The sequence below is a fragment of the Chrysochloris asiatica genome, unplaced genomic scaffold, assembly GCF_000296735.1.
Source record: "Chrysochloris asiatica unplaced genomic scaffold, ChrAsi1.0 scaffold00043, whole genome shotgun sequence".
NCBI lineage: Eukaryota > Metazoa > Chordata > Mammalia > Afrosoricida > Chrysochloridae > Chrysochloris > Chrysochloris asiatica.
Genome location: NW_006408561.1, coordinates 13,838,043 through 13,856,183, shown reverse-complemented (window position 1 = coordinate 13,856,183; position 18,141 = coordinate 13,838,043). Strand labels below are relative to the sequence as shown.

The window sequence follows — 18,141 nt, the reverse complement described above, 5'->3', positions numbered from 1 at the left end:
TGTGATACCCAGTCACTCATGATAAAAATCTCAGTGAAACCGAGTTTATTTCAGTAACATTCTGTCTTCTATGGTCTATCTCTGGAGAGCTCTAAATCATTCAGATTTTCTTGTGATTTTGAAGTACTAATCTACAGTTTTATGGGACAAAATCAACTGCTAGTATGTAGAACTACTACTGGTATTAGGCACAGGAAAGTATTTTTCATCTGTAACATTGTTTATGAACTGGTTCCAGCTTTAATCATTTTTTTCTTATTGCAGAACTAAGAGAAACCTTCAAAAAGTTCATAGAAAGCTTCCATTATCTTTTAATTTCATTTTTTCCATGAACGTTTTGAAGCCCCCTCCATCAGAATACAGTCACATGATTCGAATGTTGTTGTTGTTGTGAAGTGCCATAGAGAGAGAGTTGATTCCAACTCATAGAGATCTTGTATAGGGTTTCCGAGGAGAGGCTGGTGAGTTTGAACTGCCTATCTTGTGCTTGAACCAGCCTTGTTGTTGTTGTTAAGTACCTTCCAATCTATTCCGACCCATAGCGACCCTGTTTAGGGTTCCCAGGGAACAGCTGGTGAGCTTGAACTACTGAACTTACAGTCCAAAGGACTTTGCAGTATGAGGCATTAGCCCACAGCGCCATCTTATTGTGACAAACCAGAACTCCGATTCAAATGTTAGAACATACAAAATGTATTATCTGAAAGGTTTTCCTATCTCTTTGCACCCCAGCTCATCAGTCCTCCTTTCTTCTGTTTTCATTGCCTGGTATATTCTTCCTTTTCTTTAAAAAAAAAAAATTTAGATGCATGCTAGAGCTTAATTTTTGATCCAACTAAAAACTTACTTTTAATGTCAGGAAATTTGAGCATATATTATATTTATTGATTTTTGGGTGTGGGAGAAATAACTCTTGTGGGCATGGTCCATCATCTGGAATTCATGAGATTGCTAGACTAGGCAGACAGATTGTTGATTTACATCCAGGGATATGTAAGCAGGATGAATTGGGGGAATGGATGAAATAATTCTGCTCTAGGACTAGGGACTTTAAATAAGAATACAGCCATTAAGACCATTGTTGTTAGGTGCCATGGAATCAGTACTGACTCATAATGACCTCTAGCACAGCAGAAACACTGCCCGATCCTGGGCCAACCTCAGTACTATTGCCATGCCTGAGTCCATCAATGCTGCCACTTGGCCAATCCATCTCATTTGGGGTCTTCTTCTTTTTCTCTGACCCTCCACCTTACCAAACATGATGTCCTTCTCCAGCGACTGGTCCCTCCTTACAATATGTCCAAAGTATGAGAGACAAAATTTGGCCATCTTGGCCTCCAAGGAGCACTCTGGCTGCACTTTTCCCAAAATGGATCTGTTGGTTCTTTTGGCAGTCCGTGGCACTCTAAATACTCTCCTCCAACACCATAACTCAAAGGCATCAATTCTTCTATGGTCTTCCTTATTCACTGTCCAGCTTTCACATGCACATGAGGTTATTGAAAATACCATGGTTTAGGTCAGGTGCACCTTAGTCCTCAAGCTGACATCTTTGCTCTTCAACACTTTAAAAAGGTCTTGTGTAGCAGATTTGCCTAATGCATTACATCATTTGATTTCTTGACTGCTGCTTCCGTGAGTGTTGATAGTTGATCCAAGAAGAATGAAGTCCTTTACAACTTTAATCTTTTCTCCATTGATTAGGATGTCTAAGCATGATGTCTTTCTCCAGGGACTGGTTCCTCCTAATAACATGTCCAAAGTACAAGAGAGACAGTTGTGTCTTTCTCACATCTTCCAAGAGAGATTTGTTTGTTCTTCTGGCAGACAATGATACTTTCAGTGTTCTTCCCCAACATCATAAATCAAATGCATCAATTCTTCTACAGTCTTCTTTATTCATTGTCCAGCTTTCACATGCCTATGTTGTTAATGTGCCATTGAGTTGGTTCTGACTCATAGTGATCCCATATAGGGTTTCCTAGGAGTAGCTGGTGAGCTTGAACCACTAACCTTGTAGATCAAATCAACTTTGCAGTCCAGTGCATTAATCCACAGTACCACAACAGGACTTGATTATATGAGGTGGCTAAAAATACTAAGGTTTGGGTCAGGTGCATTTTAGTTCTCAAACTGACATCTATATTCATTAACACTATAAAGAGGTCTTTTGCAGCAAGTTTGCCTAATGCATTACACAATTTGATTTTTTTTTCTGTCCCCCAACCCTTCTTTCCTTTCCCTCCTCTTTTTTATTTGCAGGAAAGTTCCCAGTGGCTTGACCTACTGAGAAAATAAATATACATTATTTTCCTTTCATCGCATGGAAACACACAGACAATAAAAGGAGAAAGCAATTTTCTTTTACTTTTTCCCTTCTTTTTCTTTTTAATTCCCTTCCCTGTCACTCAAGTTAATACATTTCTATACTCTACATAGTGAATAATTCTCCCTTCACTCCCACCCCTCGTAACCATTATAGAATGTTTATTTTAACAGGAAAATCTTTTCTTGACTTTTTATAGTAGTTGATCACATACAATATCTGTCTCTTTCAGACTGACTAATTTTACTCAACATAATGTTCTCCAGGTTTCTCCATGTTATGTGATGTTTTGAGGTTCATTGTTATTTTTTCAAGGTTGCATAATATTCCTTTCTGTGTATATTTACAAAGTTCATTCAGTAATTCCTCTGCGGATGGGCATTTGGTCTGTCTTCTTCTTTTTGCTATTGTGAATGAACATGCAATGAACATGGGTGTACATATATCTATTCATGCCATGGTTCTTATTTCTTGAGAATATGTACTAGATAGATTGTTGCATCATATGGTATTTCTATTTCCAATAGTCTGAGGAGGTGCCATACTACTTTCCATAGCAGTTGCATCATTTAATAACCCTACCAGGATTGTAGGAAAGTCCTGTACTTTCCATATTCTCTCCAGAATTTGTTGTTTTCTATTTTTTTTTTTCAAACATTGCTATATGCTGGGGTAAGATGATATCTAATTGTGGTTTGATTTGCCACTTTCTAATGGCTAGTGATTATGAGAATTTCCTCTTATGTTTGTTGGCTGTCTAAGTGTTCTCTTTGGTGAAGTATCTATTCATGTCCTCTGCCCATTTTTAACCAGGTTATTTATCTTCTTATATAGGTGTTGAAGTGTTCTATACATTTTGAATGCATGTACCTTGTCTGATATGTCACTGACAAAAATTCTTCCCAGTCTATGAGTTCTCTTTTTCCTCTCTTGGTGAAATTTTTTGATGCACGTAGTGTCTAATTTTTAGGAGGTCCCAGTCATCTATTTTGCTACCTGCTATTTTTGTATTTTCAGGTATGCTTGATAGTATATTTATTCCATGTATTAGAGGACCTAAGTTTGTCCCTTTTTTAAAAAATTTATTTTCTTTATGGTTCTTGGTTCTACAGTTAGCTCTTTAATCCATGTTGAGTTTGTTTTTGTATATAGAGTGAGATATGGGTCTTGTTTCATTCTTTTGAAGATGGATTTTCAGTTTTGCCAGCACCATTTGTTGAAAAGACTATGTCTTTTCAACATCTAATGTATTTTAGTCTTTAGTAAAAAATCAACTGAGTATAGGTAGATGGATTTACTTTGGGTTCTCAATTCTGTTTCATTGATATATGTGACTTTCATTTGCACCAGTACTAGGTGTTTTGTTAACTGTGGCTATAGATTGGGGATTAAGAGCTCTCCTATTTTGTTTTTGTTTTGTAATAATGATTTGTTTATCCAGGGTCTCTTTCCTTTCCATATAAAGTTGGTGTTTAGTTATCCCATCTCTTTAAAGGACTCCTGGTGTAGTCATCCTCATGTAAGGTCAGCACTGGATTGTGAACCACCAGGTCAGCAGTTCAAACTACTCCTCCAAAACCCTATACAGGGTCACTATCAGTCAGAAAGGACTAGGTGGCTCTTAACAACAACAACAACAATAAAAGAATATGTTGGAGCCTAGATTGGTATTTAATTTTAGCTATAGATTGCTTTGGGTAGTGCTGACCTTTTCACAATGTTAAATCTACCTATCCACAAGCGTGGTTTGTTCTTCTATTTTTGTAGGTCTCTTTTGGTTTCTTGTAGTAGTATTTTATAGCTTTCTTTGTATAGGTCTTTGTTTATCTGGTTAGATTTATTCCTAAGTATTTCATCTTTTGGGTGGATCAGCTGTGGATCAGCACTGGACTGTGAATCACAAGGTCAGCAGTTCAAACCCAGCAGTTTCTCCCTGGAAACCTTATACAGGGTCGCTATGTGTTGAAACCAATTCAATAGCACTTAACAACAGCCTTACAAATGGTATTCTTTTCCTGATTTCCTTTTCAGAGCTCTCTTTACTAGTATAAGGGAATACAACTGATATTTGCATGTTGATCTTGTACCCTGCCACTTTGCTGAATCTTTGAATGAGTTCCAATAATTTTCTTGCTGGGATTATCTTTGTATAGGATCATATCATCTACAAATAGAGAGACTTTTACTTCTTTACCAATTTGGGTGCTTTTTAATTTCTGTTTCTTACCTTATAGCTCTGGCTAAGTCCTGGTGTGGTGCTGCGGGTTAATATGCTGGACTTCAAGGTTGGTTTGAACTATAAGATTGGCAATTCAAGCTCACCAGCTGCTCCTCAGAAACCCTATACAAGGTCACTATGAGTTGGAACCAACTTGACAAACTTAACAACAATAGCAAGGTTTTTAGCACAATTTTGAATAAGAGTGGTGATCAGGGACATCCTTGTCTGATTCCTGTTCTCAAGGGGAATGATTTCAGTTTCTCTCCATTGAGAGTGATGTTGGATGTTGACTTTGTGTATGTTGTTGTTAAGTTTTGTCGAATTGATTCTGATTCATAGCAACACTGTCTAGTCATCAGCCTGGTGTCTTTGTTGTTAAATGTTTTAAAGAGGTCTTTTAAAACAGAATTGTCTAATACAACACATCTTTTAATTTCTTGACTGCTATTTTCATGAATTTTGCTTGTGGATCCAAGAAAAAGGAAGTCTTTGACAAAATCAGTCTTTCTCCATTTATCATGGTGACATTTATTGGTCCAGTTTTGAGGACTTTTTTCCCCCTTTCCATTGAGATGCATTCCATACTAAAGACTGTAGTCTCTGATCTCCATTAGTTAAGGTTTTAAGTCCTTTTGGCTTCCAGTAAGCAAGATTTTTATCATCTGTATATCACAGGTTATTAATGAGTCTTCCTCTAATTCTGATGCCGTGTTCTTCTAAATATAATACAGTTTCTCAGATTATTTGCTCAGCTTATATATTGACTATGTATGGTTAAATGATAGAACCCTGGCCAACACCTTTTCTGATTTTAGCACATTTTACAGGTCATCTCATCAGGTTAATAGATCCTTTCATGTTAATGTAAATAAATCCTAGTAAAATGATACATTCTGAAATGAAAAGGGGTGGACTAATGCCTTTTAGTTACTGACTGTAAAGGAAAAATATCAGCATGTATAATTATCTAGAATTCATCAATCTGATCAAATATACATTTTAATCATGTCTGATTATGGCACAGTCAGAAAAATATAACATTTTTTTGCTTTCAGTTCTTGTAGTGAATTACTCAAAGTCACATTTGGTTACTTCATTTTGTTATTTTATGATATTTGAAATTATTATTATATGTCTAACAGTTCTTTTTGGAAACATCACAGTTATATGTGTATGCTTGAAGTCATCATTAAAAATAATTTAAAACTAATTTATTACTTCTTTTTGAATTTAAAATAGGAGAGGAACTGAATACTATGTTTTCCCAAATACAGAAAATATTCAGAAAACCCTATAGCGAACAAATCAACAAAGTCATCTGCAATTTAATGCATTCTATAAATACAATTTTCCATGTTTTAATAAGACTTTTTTTCACTCTATTTTTTCTTTTAATAAGAAAGCATTTTTTCCCCTCTAATCTGGTAGCTCTGGTAGCGTAGTGGTTACGAATTGGGCTGCGAACCTTAAGGTCAGCGGTTTGAAACTACCAGTCGCTCCGCGGGAGAAAGATGAGGCTTTCTACTCCCGTAAAGATTTACACCCTCGGAAACCCTGTACAGGGTCGCTATGGGTCGGACCCGACTCGATGGCACTTAACAACAACAACAACAACAACAAGTATCCACTTGTTCTTTTCAAACAGCTGCCTCTTGATCTATTTACAGGTTCCTCATGAGCACAATTAAGTGTTCTGGAAAACTCATTCTTTGCAATGGTATCCATAGTTTGTCATGATCCACACAGTTGGAAGGCTGTGCATAGAGAATAAAGCACAAGCAAATATCTTTCTGATATTCTCTGCTCTCAGTCAAAATCTATCTGATGTCAGCAATGATATAGTCAATTGGCTTTTATGTTGTTTAAAAAATGATAAGTCATTGGTCTTGCAAAATTCTATCATGCAATCTCCAGCATAATTTCTATCACCATGGCTGTATTTTCCAATTACTGATCCTTCGTCTTTCCTTTCAACCTTCACATCCCATTCACCAATAATTATCAATGCATCTTAATTGCATGTTTCATCAATTTCAAATTGAAGAAGTTGATAGAATTCTTCAATTTCATCATCACTGGCTTTAGTGGTTGGTACATAAATTTTGAGTAATAATGGTATTCATTGGTATTTCTGGTAGGCATACGACAATTATCCTATTACAAATAGCACTATACTTCAGAATAGATCCTGAAATGTTCTTTTTGACATTGAGTGTAATGCCATTCCTCTTCAATTTATGTTCCAGTCATAGTAAACCTTATGATTGTCTGATTTTAAATGGTCTATGCCATACAGTCTAGTTTCTTTTGTGGTACCTTTAAAATGCTCTTATGAGTTCTGCCTGCTCAGATTTCATCACCTCTTATTGTGTGGTTTCATTCCTGAGTTCTTTATTTCTGTTTTGTAATTTGCTGTTATAGAGGTTATTTCTGTTTTTCATATTGTAAATTTCAGTAATGATTATTTGTAACAGTATTTATCTGCCAATTGCAACTTTTTTTTTTCTGGTCATGGTCCATCTATTATTTCATTCTGTTGATTTTTTCCATTGTTTAATTTTTAAATTTGGGTCTTATAATGTCTTTTGAGTCCATGCTGTACAAGTTCCATTGTTTCTTCATTTTAGTTAATTACTATTAATATGTTGTTGTTGTTTTTTCTTTTTAAAGTTTTTATTGTGAATTGAGTGATAGTTTACATAGGAGAACATCAATTTTACACTCATCATTTCATTGCAATGATCACAATGATTACCACCTCTTCTGTGCATCATCATTCATCTGTATTTTTGCTTCGATTCCCTCTGTTTTTTGTTTTGGGACATACACAGAAATACTCAGGAATATATGATCATTTAAACAGTCAAAGGGCACATTCTGCCAGCCTGTCTCCTGGCCGCCAGCACCTGGCCACCAGCACACAGCCTTTCTCTTTCCATGAGTCTAGAGTCCTCAGCTGCTCTATTTTTCCATGCCTTCATTTCTGACTCCTTCTCTGGTGTCATTGCTTCTCTTGATAGGGTCCCACATTCCTCTTGTACTCTTCTCCCTTGATGGTCCTAGGGTCCTAGGGTCCTCTGTTCCTGGATTAACTACTTCTCCCTTTTTGTTACAAAACTTCTACCTTTACAGTTGTGACAGTCGCAATTAGTTATGATAAGGTATTCACTATTGAATCATAAGAATTTTATCCTCATCTTTTTTCACCAGACCCGTCTAAACAAGATGAAAAGTATTCAGTGGTGTTTTTTTTTTGTTTTTTTTTTTTCCTTGTGACTGAAAATTGCAGTAGGTCTCTAGGTGAGAGCTTGGGATGTAAATCAGGGCGGTCTTCAATATTTAGCAACCAACAGGGACAGACAGCTTTTTGCATAGTTGACTCATCTATATGACAATTTATGTAGCCCAGCCTCATCTGTTTTTTTGAGCCCAGCCAGGTAGAGGAAGGCTTCTGTTTTCAGCCTTGTACTGCAGGGTGAGCTCCTCACCTTCAGTAGTAAGTGTTTTTTGTTGTTGTTGTTTTGTTTTTGCTAGCACCTTCTGAGAGGCTACTGCACTTCTTGCAACTCTATATGTTGTTAAGTACCATCCAGTCAGTTCTGACTCTTGGTGACCCTGTATAGGATTACAAAGGAGTGACTGATGGGTTTGAACCAGCAACCTCGTGGTTAACAGTCCAGTGCTGATATTATTGCACCATACCAGGACTCCACCACTCTATTTGTATATTTTTTTTTTTTTTTTTTGTCTGTAATTTTGCTCAATCTCAACTGTTTGTCTGCTTTTCTTCATATTTTGTAGGCTGTTGATTACATCTATCTTGGTGATTTATTGAAAGTGAAATTAGTTTGTGGAATTATTTTCCCACATGTTCCTGATGGCTTTTGTATATTTTTTCATGAGAAAAAAGGGAAAGATGTGGACTTATGCACATTGTACTGAAAGTAGAAGGTTAATTTTTTTCCCCTAATGAAATTTTACAAAGGTGTAAAGTTGCTCAGCTTTTACTTAATTTTCTTTATTTCATATTCCTTGGCTTGGCATATAAGGTCCTCCTTTGTCTACCTGCAACTTCTCATTCCACTTTACTTGCCTTTAAATATTTTATGCTTCCATTAAATTGTTTTATTCAGAGTTGCCTGAATAGTGGCTCTTGGTTTTCCTTGCTTTTATTCACTTTGTTTACTTGACTTGAGCTCTGGTAGTATAGTGGTTACGAATTGGGCTGCTAATCTCAAGGTTGGCAGTTCAAAACTACAAGCTGTTCCACAGGAGAAAGATGAGGCTTTCTGCTCCTGTAAAGATTTACAGCCTTGGAAACCTTGTACAGGGTTGCTATGAGTCAGAACCAACTCCACTGTACTTAACAACAAAAACAACCTACCTTCCCCCACATCCAAGGCTCCTATATCAATTGAAATCCTATCTGGATTTCAAAAACTTTCTCGAAAAGCTATTCAAAAACTTTTTCAAATAGCCCCAATTCTTTAAGTTTTTCTTGTGATCTCTGCATATTGTACATTTATTTGTTTATATGTATAATTTACATTTGTTCATATTCTCTTAGAAGTGTATCCTACTTAATATGAGATTTTGGTTATTTGGCTACTGTTCTCTCTGGCTACTGGATGGATGAGAGCCTGTAACTTAGTCATATGTGTGTCTCATTTAGTCCTGAACAAAGAACATTGTACATAACATGCATTGAATAAACAGTTGTTAACATGGAAAAATTAAGCAAAAGCTCACAATTATTTTCTTGAATGTATGGCATAATTTCTTCTTACTTCTCATGGATGTACAATTATCCTTGGGGATAATTTGGCTCTTTGAAAAACTACATTTTTTAATCCACAGATCCCTGCAGATCAAGTATCTTATGAGGATATGATTGCAGACGCACTTGTTTAGTCACGCAGAGAACCAAACTGTGTTTTGATTATTTTAATTGTCTTATTTCAATACAGAATAATTTATTCTTGTTTTCTATGAATTCTTGATAGCTGTTAAGTAGATTAAAAAATGAAAATGAAAAACTCAAGCTTCTTCAGTCTTCTATTTTCAAATGGTGTTTTTCTATCTTGATATAAATGAATTAATTAAACAAATCCTACTAAAATTTAACTTGCAAATTTACATTGAAGTAAAAAGATTGGCAGGATCTTAGAGAAAATGTCCTTAAAGACACAATTGTTTGTTGAAACATACAGATTTTAAGATAAAGTAAAACTTGAGAATTTTCCTCTATTATTTGTCTTAAATGGGTCTCTTATCAAATATAATTTACATGTCATTTTCTTCATCATTTTGTAGATTTGAGAGCTGTATTTGATGAGAAAAACCTGTTCCCCAAAGAAATTCTGGATCGTGAACAAAGAGCCAAGCAACTATGTCAGGAAACAAGTAGCGAAGTGAAGATAAAAAGAAATAAGAAGCATTTATAATTGAAAGAAACATAAGTATTTAATTGTCACATAGAACATGTATGTAAATTGTAAAAAGGAACCAAGAGTTCTGCCTCTACGTTTTACTTTATATTTGAACTCTAGGAAGTTTAGTTTCCAGGCAATTTTTATGCTGTTTTATCTATCACCTTTCACTTCCTCTATGTTTTTGATAAACAAAAGATCAAATTATAGAGAGGGAATTTATCAACCAGCTGTTCTCAAATGTTTGGAAAATTTTAAAATTTTAATTCAAGACAAAATATTCTAACCACTTGTATTTCTGGCTACTTCTATAGAAAAACATTTTATTTTTTTCAATTTTCATCATCAAATCTGTACTGAAATTTGTTTTGATATGAGAAATACTGACAGTGAATGTCTACAAACTTGAATATGAAAACTATTTTCATTTATTTGTACTTTCTAGAATTTTAAAGGTGTTTAGTTGTAAAATCAGTAATTAAAGCTTGTTTTACTCAAAAAAAAACAAAAAAAAAAAAACCACCTTATAGTTTTCCATAAAAAAGACCAGGTTTACTGGTTAGGTAGAGTCTGGTGGAATCCTGAGTCTATGGCCTTCATCACCTTTCATGTCTGGAATTGAGCTTACCCCATGGCTAAATTTGCAGCCAGGTAATAGGTAGGCATGTAACAGGTACAGCAACACTGGTGAGGTATGCACACCATTGAATGGTCAACCACTCAAGATCCAAAGGGCAGACAGCTTTTACCCAAGGATAAAATTCCGAAGGGTTGGGAAAGAAGGAGGAATGGAAAGAAGAGCCTCAGGGAGGAAGTGAATTGAAATGGAATGAAGTGTATGATTAGTTGAATCTGAAGCAGATGATCTGTAAAACTTCACTGAGTTCACGATAAAAAGTTAAAAAACTACATGGATTTTGCCTCTGATTCTTGTGTTTATTCTCTTATTATTATAAATTCAATAGAATTTCCCACATTGGTGGGGCAAATAGTTTTGGTTTTGTGGAAAGGAAAGTTTTCAGAAGATAGCTTCCTATCCCATCAACACTTAAGATCATTGTGATTCAGCAATTGTGACTTGGATGCTTATTCCTTTTTCTCCTCACTCAAGGACAAGCATATTTGAAAAATAAAAATGAAAAGTATACTTGGAAGAATTAATCAACAACTGATAGACAATGTCACCGGAGTAGTCAAGGCTCTAGAAACCATGCTCAAGAGGAACCAGTAAAGGAATGGAGAGGTATGGTTAAAGAAAGAGAATTTATGTTAGATTCTAACTATCCTCAGACATTTCAGTGCTACATTTAAGAAAAAGAATAGAAATAGAATTGATAGATATAATTTTTCAGAAGGCAGATTCTAAGAATAGCTTCCTAATAACCTAAAAGATGAAAAGACCTTTCATTTTCCTTCCCATCTTTGCTTCTCATCCTGGAAAAGAGTAGTTGGCAGCAGGCCAGCAGCATATTAATGATAGGTGGAAGGAAATGCTAAGTGTGTTTACTGGATCCAAGAGCACTGTGTGCTAGGGGAGCAGCAAGTAGGAGTGAACAGTTTAAAGGGTGGTAAGGCAATGGGGGTGAGTGGAAGATATTGCTGCTGTGACTGGGGTAGTGATTGTTGTTGTCGGGTGCCATTGAGTCAGAACCGACTCATAGTGACCCCATGCACAGCAGAATGAAACAATGTCTGGTCCTGGGCCAACTACCGCCTCCACACTTGACGCCATCAATGATGTCACCTGGCTGATCCATCTCGTTGGGGGTCTTCCTCTTTTTCTCTGACTCTCCACCTTACCCAGCATGACATCCTTCTCCAGCGACTGTTCTCTCCGGACAATACGTCCAAAGTATGAGAGACGAAGCTTAGCCATCTTGGCCTCCAAGGAGCACTCTGGTTGCACTTCTTCCAAAACAGATCTTTTGGTTCTTTTGGCAGTCCATGGCACTTTCAGTATTCTCCTCCAACACCACAACTCAAAGGCATCAATTCTTCTACGATCTTCCTTATTCATTGTCCAGCTTTTGCATCCATATGAGGCTATTGAAAACACCATGGCCTGGGTCAGGCGCACCTTAGTCCTCAAGCTGACATCTCTGCTCTTCAATACTTTAAAAAGTTCCTGTGCAGCAGATTAGCCCAATGCAATATGTCGTCTGATCTCTTGACTGCTGCTTCCACAAGTGTTGATAGTTGATCCAAGAAGAATGAAGTCCTTGACAACTTCAATCTCTTCTCCATTGATAAGAATGCTGTTTATTGGTAGTGATTACATTGATCAAATAAGTATGAAATGATCAAATGACAACATTAGTAAATATATTGAGAAATACGAGAAGCAGATTTCTTGCTGTTAGAAAAAAAAGAAAGAAAAAACTCAGAGTTTAGATTAGAATTGGAGCTCTAAGTATCAACTGCTTCATGATTTTTGATGGAGATGTGTGTGTGAACATATAGGCATACATAGAATTCTTAACTCTTCCTACTGAGAATATAGGACGTATGTTAATTGTCATATTGGAAAGTTTGTGTAGTAGTTGCATAGGAAAGTATCCTTGCCTTAGGAGATTATTCATTGGGGTTTTTAGGAGCAACAGAAATCATGTTTGCATATTGCTCTTGATACTAATCATAATGGATACAAACATACACAGGAGAGTAGGTTAATAAAAGTACTGCTGCTTGGGTTCCAGTGCTCAGATATCTTTTAAAAATGTGTTTAAACGTGTCTTCATGACTTTGTGACTAGTGGATGACTACAAACAAATTTGCTCAGTAATACACTTTTCTTGCTCTCATGAGGGTGCCTTAAAAAAAAAACAAAGTCCAGTTATAACAGCGGCTTCTGAGGGGATCTGCAGGGCCAATTAAACTTAATGCAGAGAAATCAGTTTAGAAGGGTATGGTGACTGTTTTTTGTTTTCTTTTGAAGGACCATATTACAGGGGTAATCATGATAGATTTTCTTGAAGGACAAAAGACAATCAAGGGGGTTTATTATGAAGAAATTTTAAGAAAATTGAAAACTGCATTGGTGAGAAAAAGGTCAAGAAGTTGCAAGTAATATTTTTCCATCATACAAGGACTGTCAGTACTAGAATTTCATTAAGAAACCTTATCCCATCTACCCTGCAGCCCTGATCTTGTCTTTTCACACTTCTTTTTGTTCACCCAACTCAGTATTTAAAAGAAGCCTTATTTGAGTCCCTCAAGAATAGTTAAACTGCCATTTTGACATGGTGCAAATCAAAGAGTGCAGAATTCTTCACAGAAAGGTTGTTGTTGCTGTTATTAAGTGCCTTTGAGCCAGTTCCCTGTATAGGGGTTCCAAGAGTGGCTGGTGAGTTTGAACCACCGACTTTGTGGTTCAAACCAAACTAGCCATCCAGCTCCACACCAGAACACGCTCTCTCTCTCTCTCTCTCTCTATATATATATATATATATATACACACATACATATATGTTGTTGTTAAGTGCCGTCTTAGTCAACTCCAACCCAAAGCATCTCTGTAAGGGTTTCCGAGGAGTAGCTGGTGAGCTTGAACCACCAACATTGAAGTTCAAACTGACTTTGTAGTTCAGCGTATTAATCCACAGCACCACAGCAGGACTCACACCCATTCTCTCTCTCTCTGTGTATGTGTATGGAGTCCACACATACATAGACACACACAGAATTGACTTGATGGCACTTAAAAACAACATATATGTATATATGTTGTTTTTAACACACACACACACATATATAGATTGTTTTTAAGTACCATTGAGTTGATTCTCACTCATGGCAACCCTGTATAGGGTTTCCAAGGAGCAGCAGGTGGATTTCAACCACCAACCTTGAGGCTCAACACAGACCTTGTGATCAGCTGTAGTAAGGTCACTGTGAGTTGGAAGTTACTCAGATGGCACCCAACAACATCAATAAATATTGAAAGAACACATGAGGTGAAATGTTAACAACTGGGGGAAAAAAACAGAAGGATAGAGGTAGCTCTTGTATTATCATTTTAATTTATTTAGGTTTGAAAGAATGTCAAAGAAAAGTTTTAAGAAATAAAGATTTTAAAAAGGTTTCCTTGAGACAAAGACTTTCTTGAGATGTTCAAAGAGAGACTGGGCAACTCTCTCATAATTATTCCTGAGAATTCTTGTGCCAGGTGGGGGCTGTCAATATCAGTATTCTCCAATTAATACAAATTGACTTCCCCCCAAGGCACCTAGCTGATCTTTTGAGTCTCTGTTGTCACTTAGATCTCATATAGTTCTTAAAAGAGCACCATGTTCAAGGTAAACATATTGGATGGTTATACTAAACTATTGTTTGATTTTATAAAGACTAAAGAGGATATTTTTGGTTTAAGGGTTTAAAGACTGTCTCAAGATAATAGTTCTAGGAGTTCATCCAACTCCATGACTCCAGGAAGTCTGGAGTCCATGATAATTTGAAATTCTGTTCTGCATTTCTCCCCTTTTGATCAGGATTCTTTAACGATATCTTTGATCAAAACGTTTAGTAATGGTAGCTGGGCACCATACAATTCTTCTGGTCTCATGGCAAAGGAGGCAATTGCACATACAAGCAATTAGTCACTCAGTCCATTTATAAGCAGGTTTAGCAGCTACTTTTTATTTGTCATTGTTATGAACATATCTATCACATATTTTTTGTCAATTCAACTTTTTATAGGTGTACAACTTATTGACAGCAGATATAATAATTTGCTATGCAATCTTATCTTTAATTACCATCAGCCCCACCCCTTTCCTTCTTCCTCCCACCCCTGGTAAAGTCCTGGTGTGGTGCTGTAGGATACGCACCGGACTGCTAATCACAGGGTTGGTGGTTCAAACACACTAGCTGCTCCTTGAAAATGCAATACTAGGTCATCATGAGTTGAAACTGACTCCACGGTACTTAATCAAAACAACAACCCGCTTCTGGTAACTATCTATAAGCTTTGTTCTCTATGCATTTGGATAATTTTTCTTTTCTTTTTTTTAAATATAAGAGAAGTCAAACAATATTTGTTATTTTGCAACTTACATAACAGGAATGTCTTCCAGTTCCATTCCTGTTGTACCATGCATCAAGATTTCATTTCTCCTACTGGATGAAGTCAATTTCATTTCCATTGTATGAATCTACCATGTGTTGCTTGTTGATTCAACTATTGATGGCATTCAGGTTGCTTCTATGTTTTGATTATTGTAAATAATGCTGCAATGAATACTGTATGATAATGCAGTCTCTGTTTTGAAGTCTTTACATATATAGTTTGGAGTGGACTTTCTGGGCCATTTGGTAGTTCTATTTTCATTTTGTTGAGGAACCACCACATTCGATTCCATCAGAGTTATAACATTTTGCATTTACACTAGCAATGGGTAAGGATTCTGATTTTCCCGTATTCTAACCAACATTTGTTATTTTCTGTCATTAATTGGTTTATTTATTTTAGCTATCCTAGTGGAGTGAAACAGTATCTCACTGTGGTCTTGATTTGTGTCTTCTTGGTGACTAATGATGATGAACATATTTTCATTTGTTTAGTGGCCATGTTCTCTTTGGTGAAATGTCTATTCACTTATTTAATCTTATCTTTTTGGTGTTATCAAAGCTATATATACACATTATGGTAAGTTAAAAAGTATTGCAATTAAGTAATAGAAATCTTTATTAAAAATTATCAACATATTTAACTATTGTTTCTTGACATACCTTCCATTTAGATTTATGTACTTCTTAAGGTTATGTCTCCCACTCTTCCATGAAGAATTCTGTGCTCTTCAAGTTGCGCCACATAAAAATGGCAGTTTCAACACTTTCAAAGGACACAAATTGTGTTCCATTTAAATGTTTTTGAATTAAAGGACTAAAAAGAAATCTAAAGTAACAAGATCAGTTCTATGCAGTAAATGGGTAATTTTTCCCAATGAAATTCTTGTAGGACAGCTCTTGGTACCCTTGAAGAATGAGCAGGTGGATTGCTGCAATGGAAAAAAATTCCTTAACACAATTCCCTGGCCTTTTTCTCACCAATGCAATTTTCAATTTTCTTAATACTTCTTTGTAATAACAACCTGTGGTCATGCTGAGTCCTTTGACAAAATCTATCAAGATTACTCCTTTGAAAATACAAAAAACAGTTATTGTAACCTTTTGAACTAACCTCTGCCTTGAATTTAACTAGCCCAGCAGATCCCTTAGGAATCTCCTATTTTGATTGGACCTTGTTTTCAAGCCACTCTCATGAGATGGAGACAAGTGTGTTACTGAGAGAACTTGTCTGCAGCCATCTGGTGGTCACAGAGATGTGTTTTAAACATGTTTTATTTGGAGTAAACCCAGGCGTGTCTGAACTGGCACCTTTGTATTTTGATTATGAAATTCTAGTTGCTTATATGGTCTCCAAAGACATTCTTGCAGTCAATTATTTGTCTTTTCACGTTTTTAGTGAAGTATTTTGATGAACAAAGTTTTCATCTTTTATGAGTTGCCATTTATTTTGTCTTTTACCATTTGTATTTTTGTTATCCCATCAGGAAATCCATTGTGAAAAGCTAAGCCTGTTAACATCGCCCTTTCTTGTTCTTCTAAGAAGTTTACACATTTTGGTACTGAATCCATTTTTTATTTGTTTTTGTGTATAGTGTGAGTCATGAATCCTGTTTCCAATTTTACAGCACTGTTAAAGAGACCATTCTTTCCCCCATCTAAAGGACTTAACACCCCTTTAAAAAGTCAGTTAACCATATATGTGGGAATTATTTCTGTACTCTCTGTTCTATTCCATTTGTCTATGTGTAGGTTGTTATACCAGCATCCTGCTGTTTTGAATTCTATGGTTGTATGTTTTGTTGTTATTGTTGCTAAGTGTTGTGGAGTCATTTCCAACTCGTAGCAAATGAGTATAGGGATTCCAAGGAGCAGCTGGTGAATTTGAACTGCTGACCTTGTGGTTCAAACTGATTTTGTGGTACAGAGCTTATTGTATAGCACCACACCAGGACTATAGTTGTATATATTTTAAATTCAGGAAGCATGAATTCACCTACATCATTACTTTCTTTCAACATTGTTTTAGCTATCTGGGGATACTTGCCATTCCATATAAAATTGAGGATTAGTTTTTCTAATTCTGTAAAGAATTTTGATCCGGATTGCACTGAACCTATGGATTACTTTGGAAAGTATTGACAGCAAACAATATCAAATATTCCAATCTATGAATATGGAACACCTTTCAATTTATTTTTGTTATTGTTGTTAAAAGGAGCTCTGGTAGCATAGTGGTTACAAATCAGACTGCAAATCTCACAGTCAGCAGTTCGAAACTACCAGCTGTTCCATGGGAGAAAGATGAGACTTTCTGCTCCTGTAAAGATTTACAGCCTCAGAAACCCTGTACAGGGTCATTATGAGTTGGAACCGACTTCACGGCACATAACAACAACAACAATAACAAATTGTTGTTAAGTGCCATAGAGTCGGTTCAGACCCATAGTGTATTGTATAGGGTTTTCAAGGAGCAGAGTACTTCCAGCAATGTTTTACAGTTGTTATTGTTGTTAGGGGCCATCTAGTTGGCACTGATTCTTAGCAATCCTATGCTTGACAGACTGAAACAACACCTGGTCCTGCACCACCCTTACAAGTCCTATGCTTGAGACCATGTTGCTGTCACTTTGCCAATCTCTCTTTTTTTTGTTTTTAATAACTTTTATTGTGTATTGAGTGAGATACGGTTTATAAGGCAGATTATCAGCTCTACATTCAACAAATCATTGCAATAATTACAATGCCCTCCATTTATCATCAGTTAACAGTACTTACCTCAATTAATTTTTTTTTTTTGATGGACACATACCTCATTGTAAATATATATTCATTTAAATGTCCAAAGGGCACATTTTGCAAGCAAGGCTCCTACCTGCAGGCACACTGCTTTTCTCAATCTATGGGCCTCTGCTGCTCTGTCTCTCAATGCCATCGCCTCTGCCACCATCTCTGTTGTCGTCACTGTTCTGGTTAGGATCCCTCGTTCCTCTCATGTTCTTCCATCTTGATTTTCCTAGAGTCATTTGTTTGTGATATGACAGATGAGTTCTTTCCCCTTTTAGTTGCACCTTTTCTACATTTACATTTACAATTGC

The 18,141-nt window shown here is 36.1% G+C and overlaps 1 protein-coding gene across 1 annotated transcript in view; it reads left to right on the top strand.

Annotated features, from left to right (window-relative positions):
• Positions 1-9,994, top strand: part of WDR49 (WD repeat domain 49) — a 259,423-nt gene extending 249,429 nt beyond the window's left edge. Inside the window, exon 18 of the mRNA XM_006861854.1 lies at positions 9,864-9,994. Within this exon, the coding sequence (XP_006861916.1) occupies positions 9,864-9,994 (131 nt within the window). The remainder of the gene's footprint in view (positions 1-9,863) is intronic.
• The last annotated feature ends 8,147 nt before the right edge of the window (positions 9,995-18,141 follow it).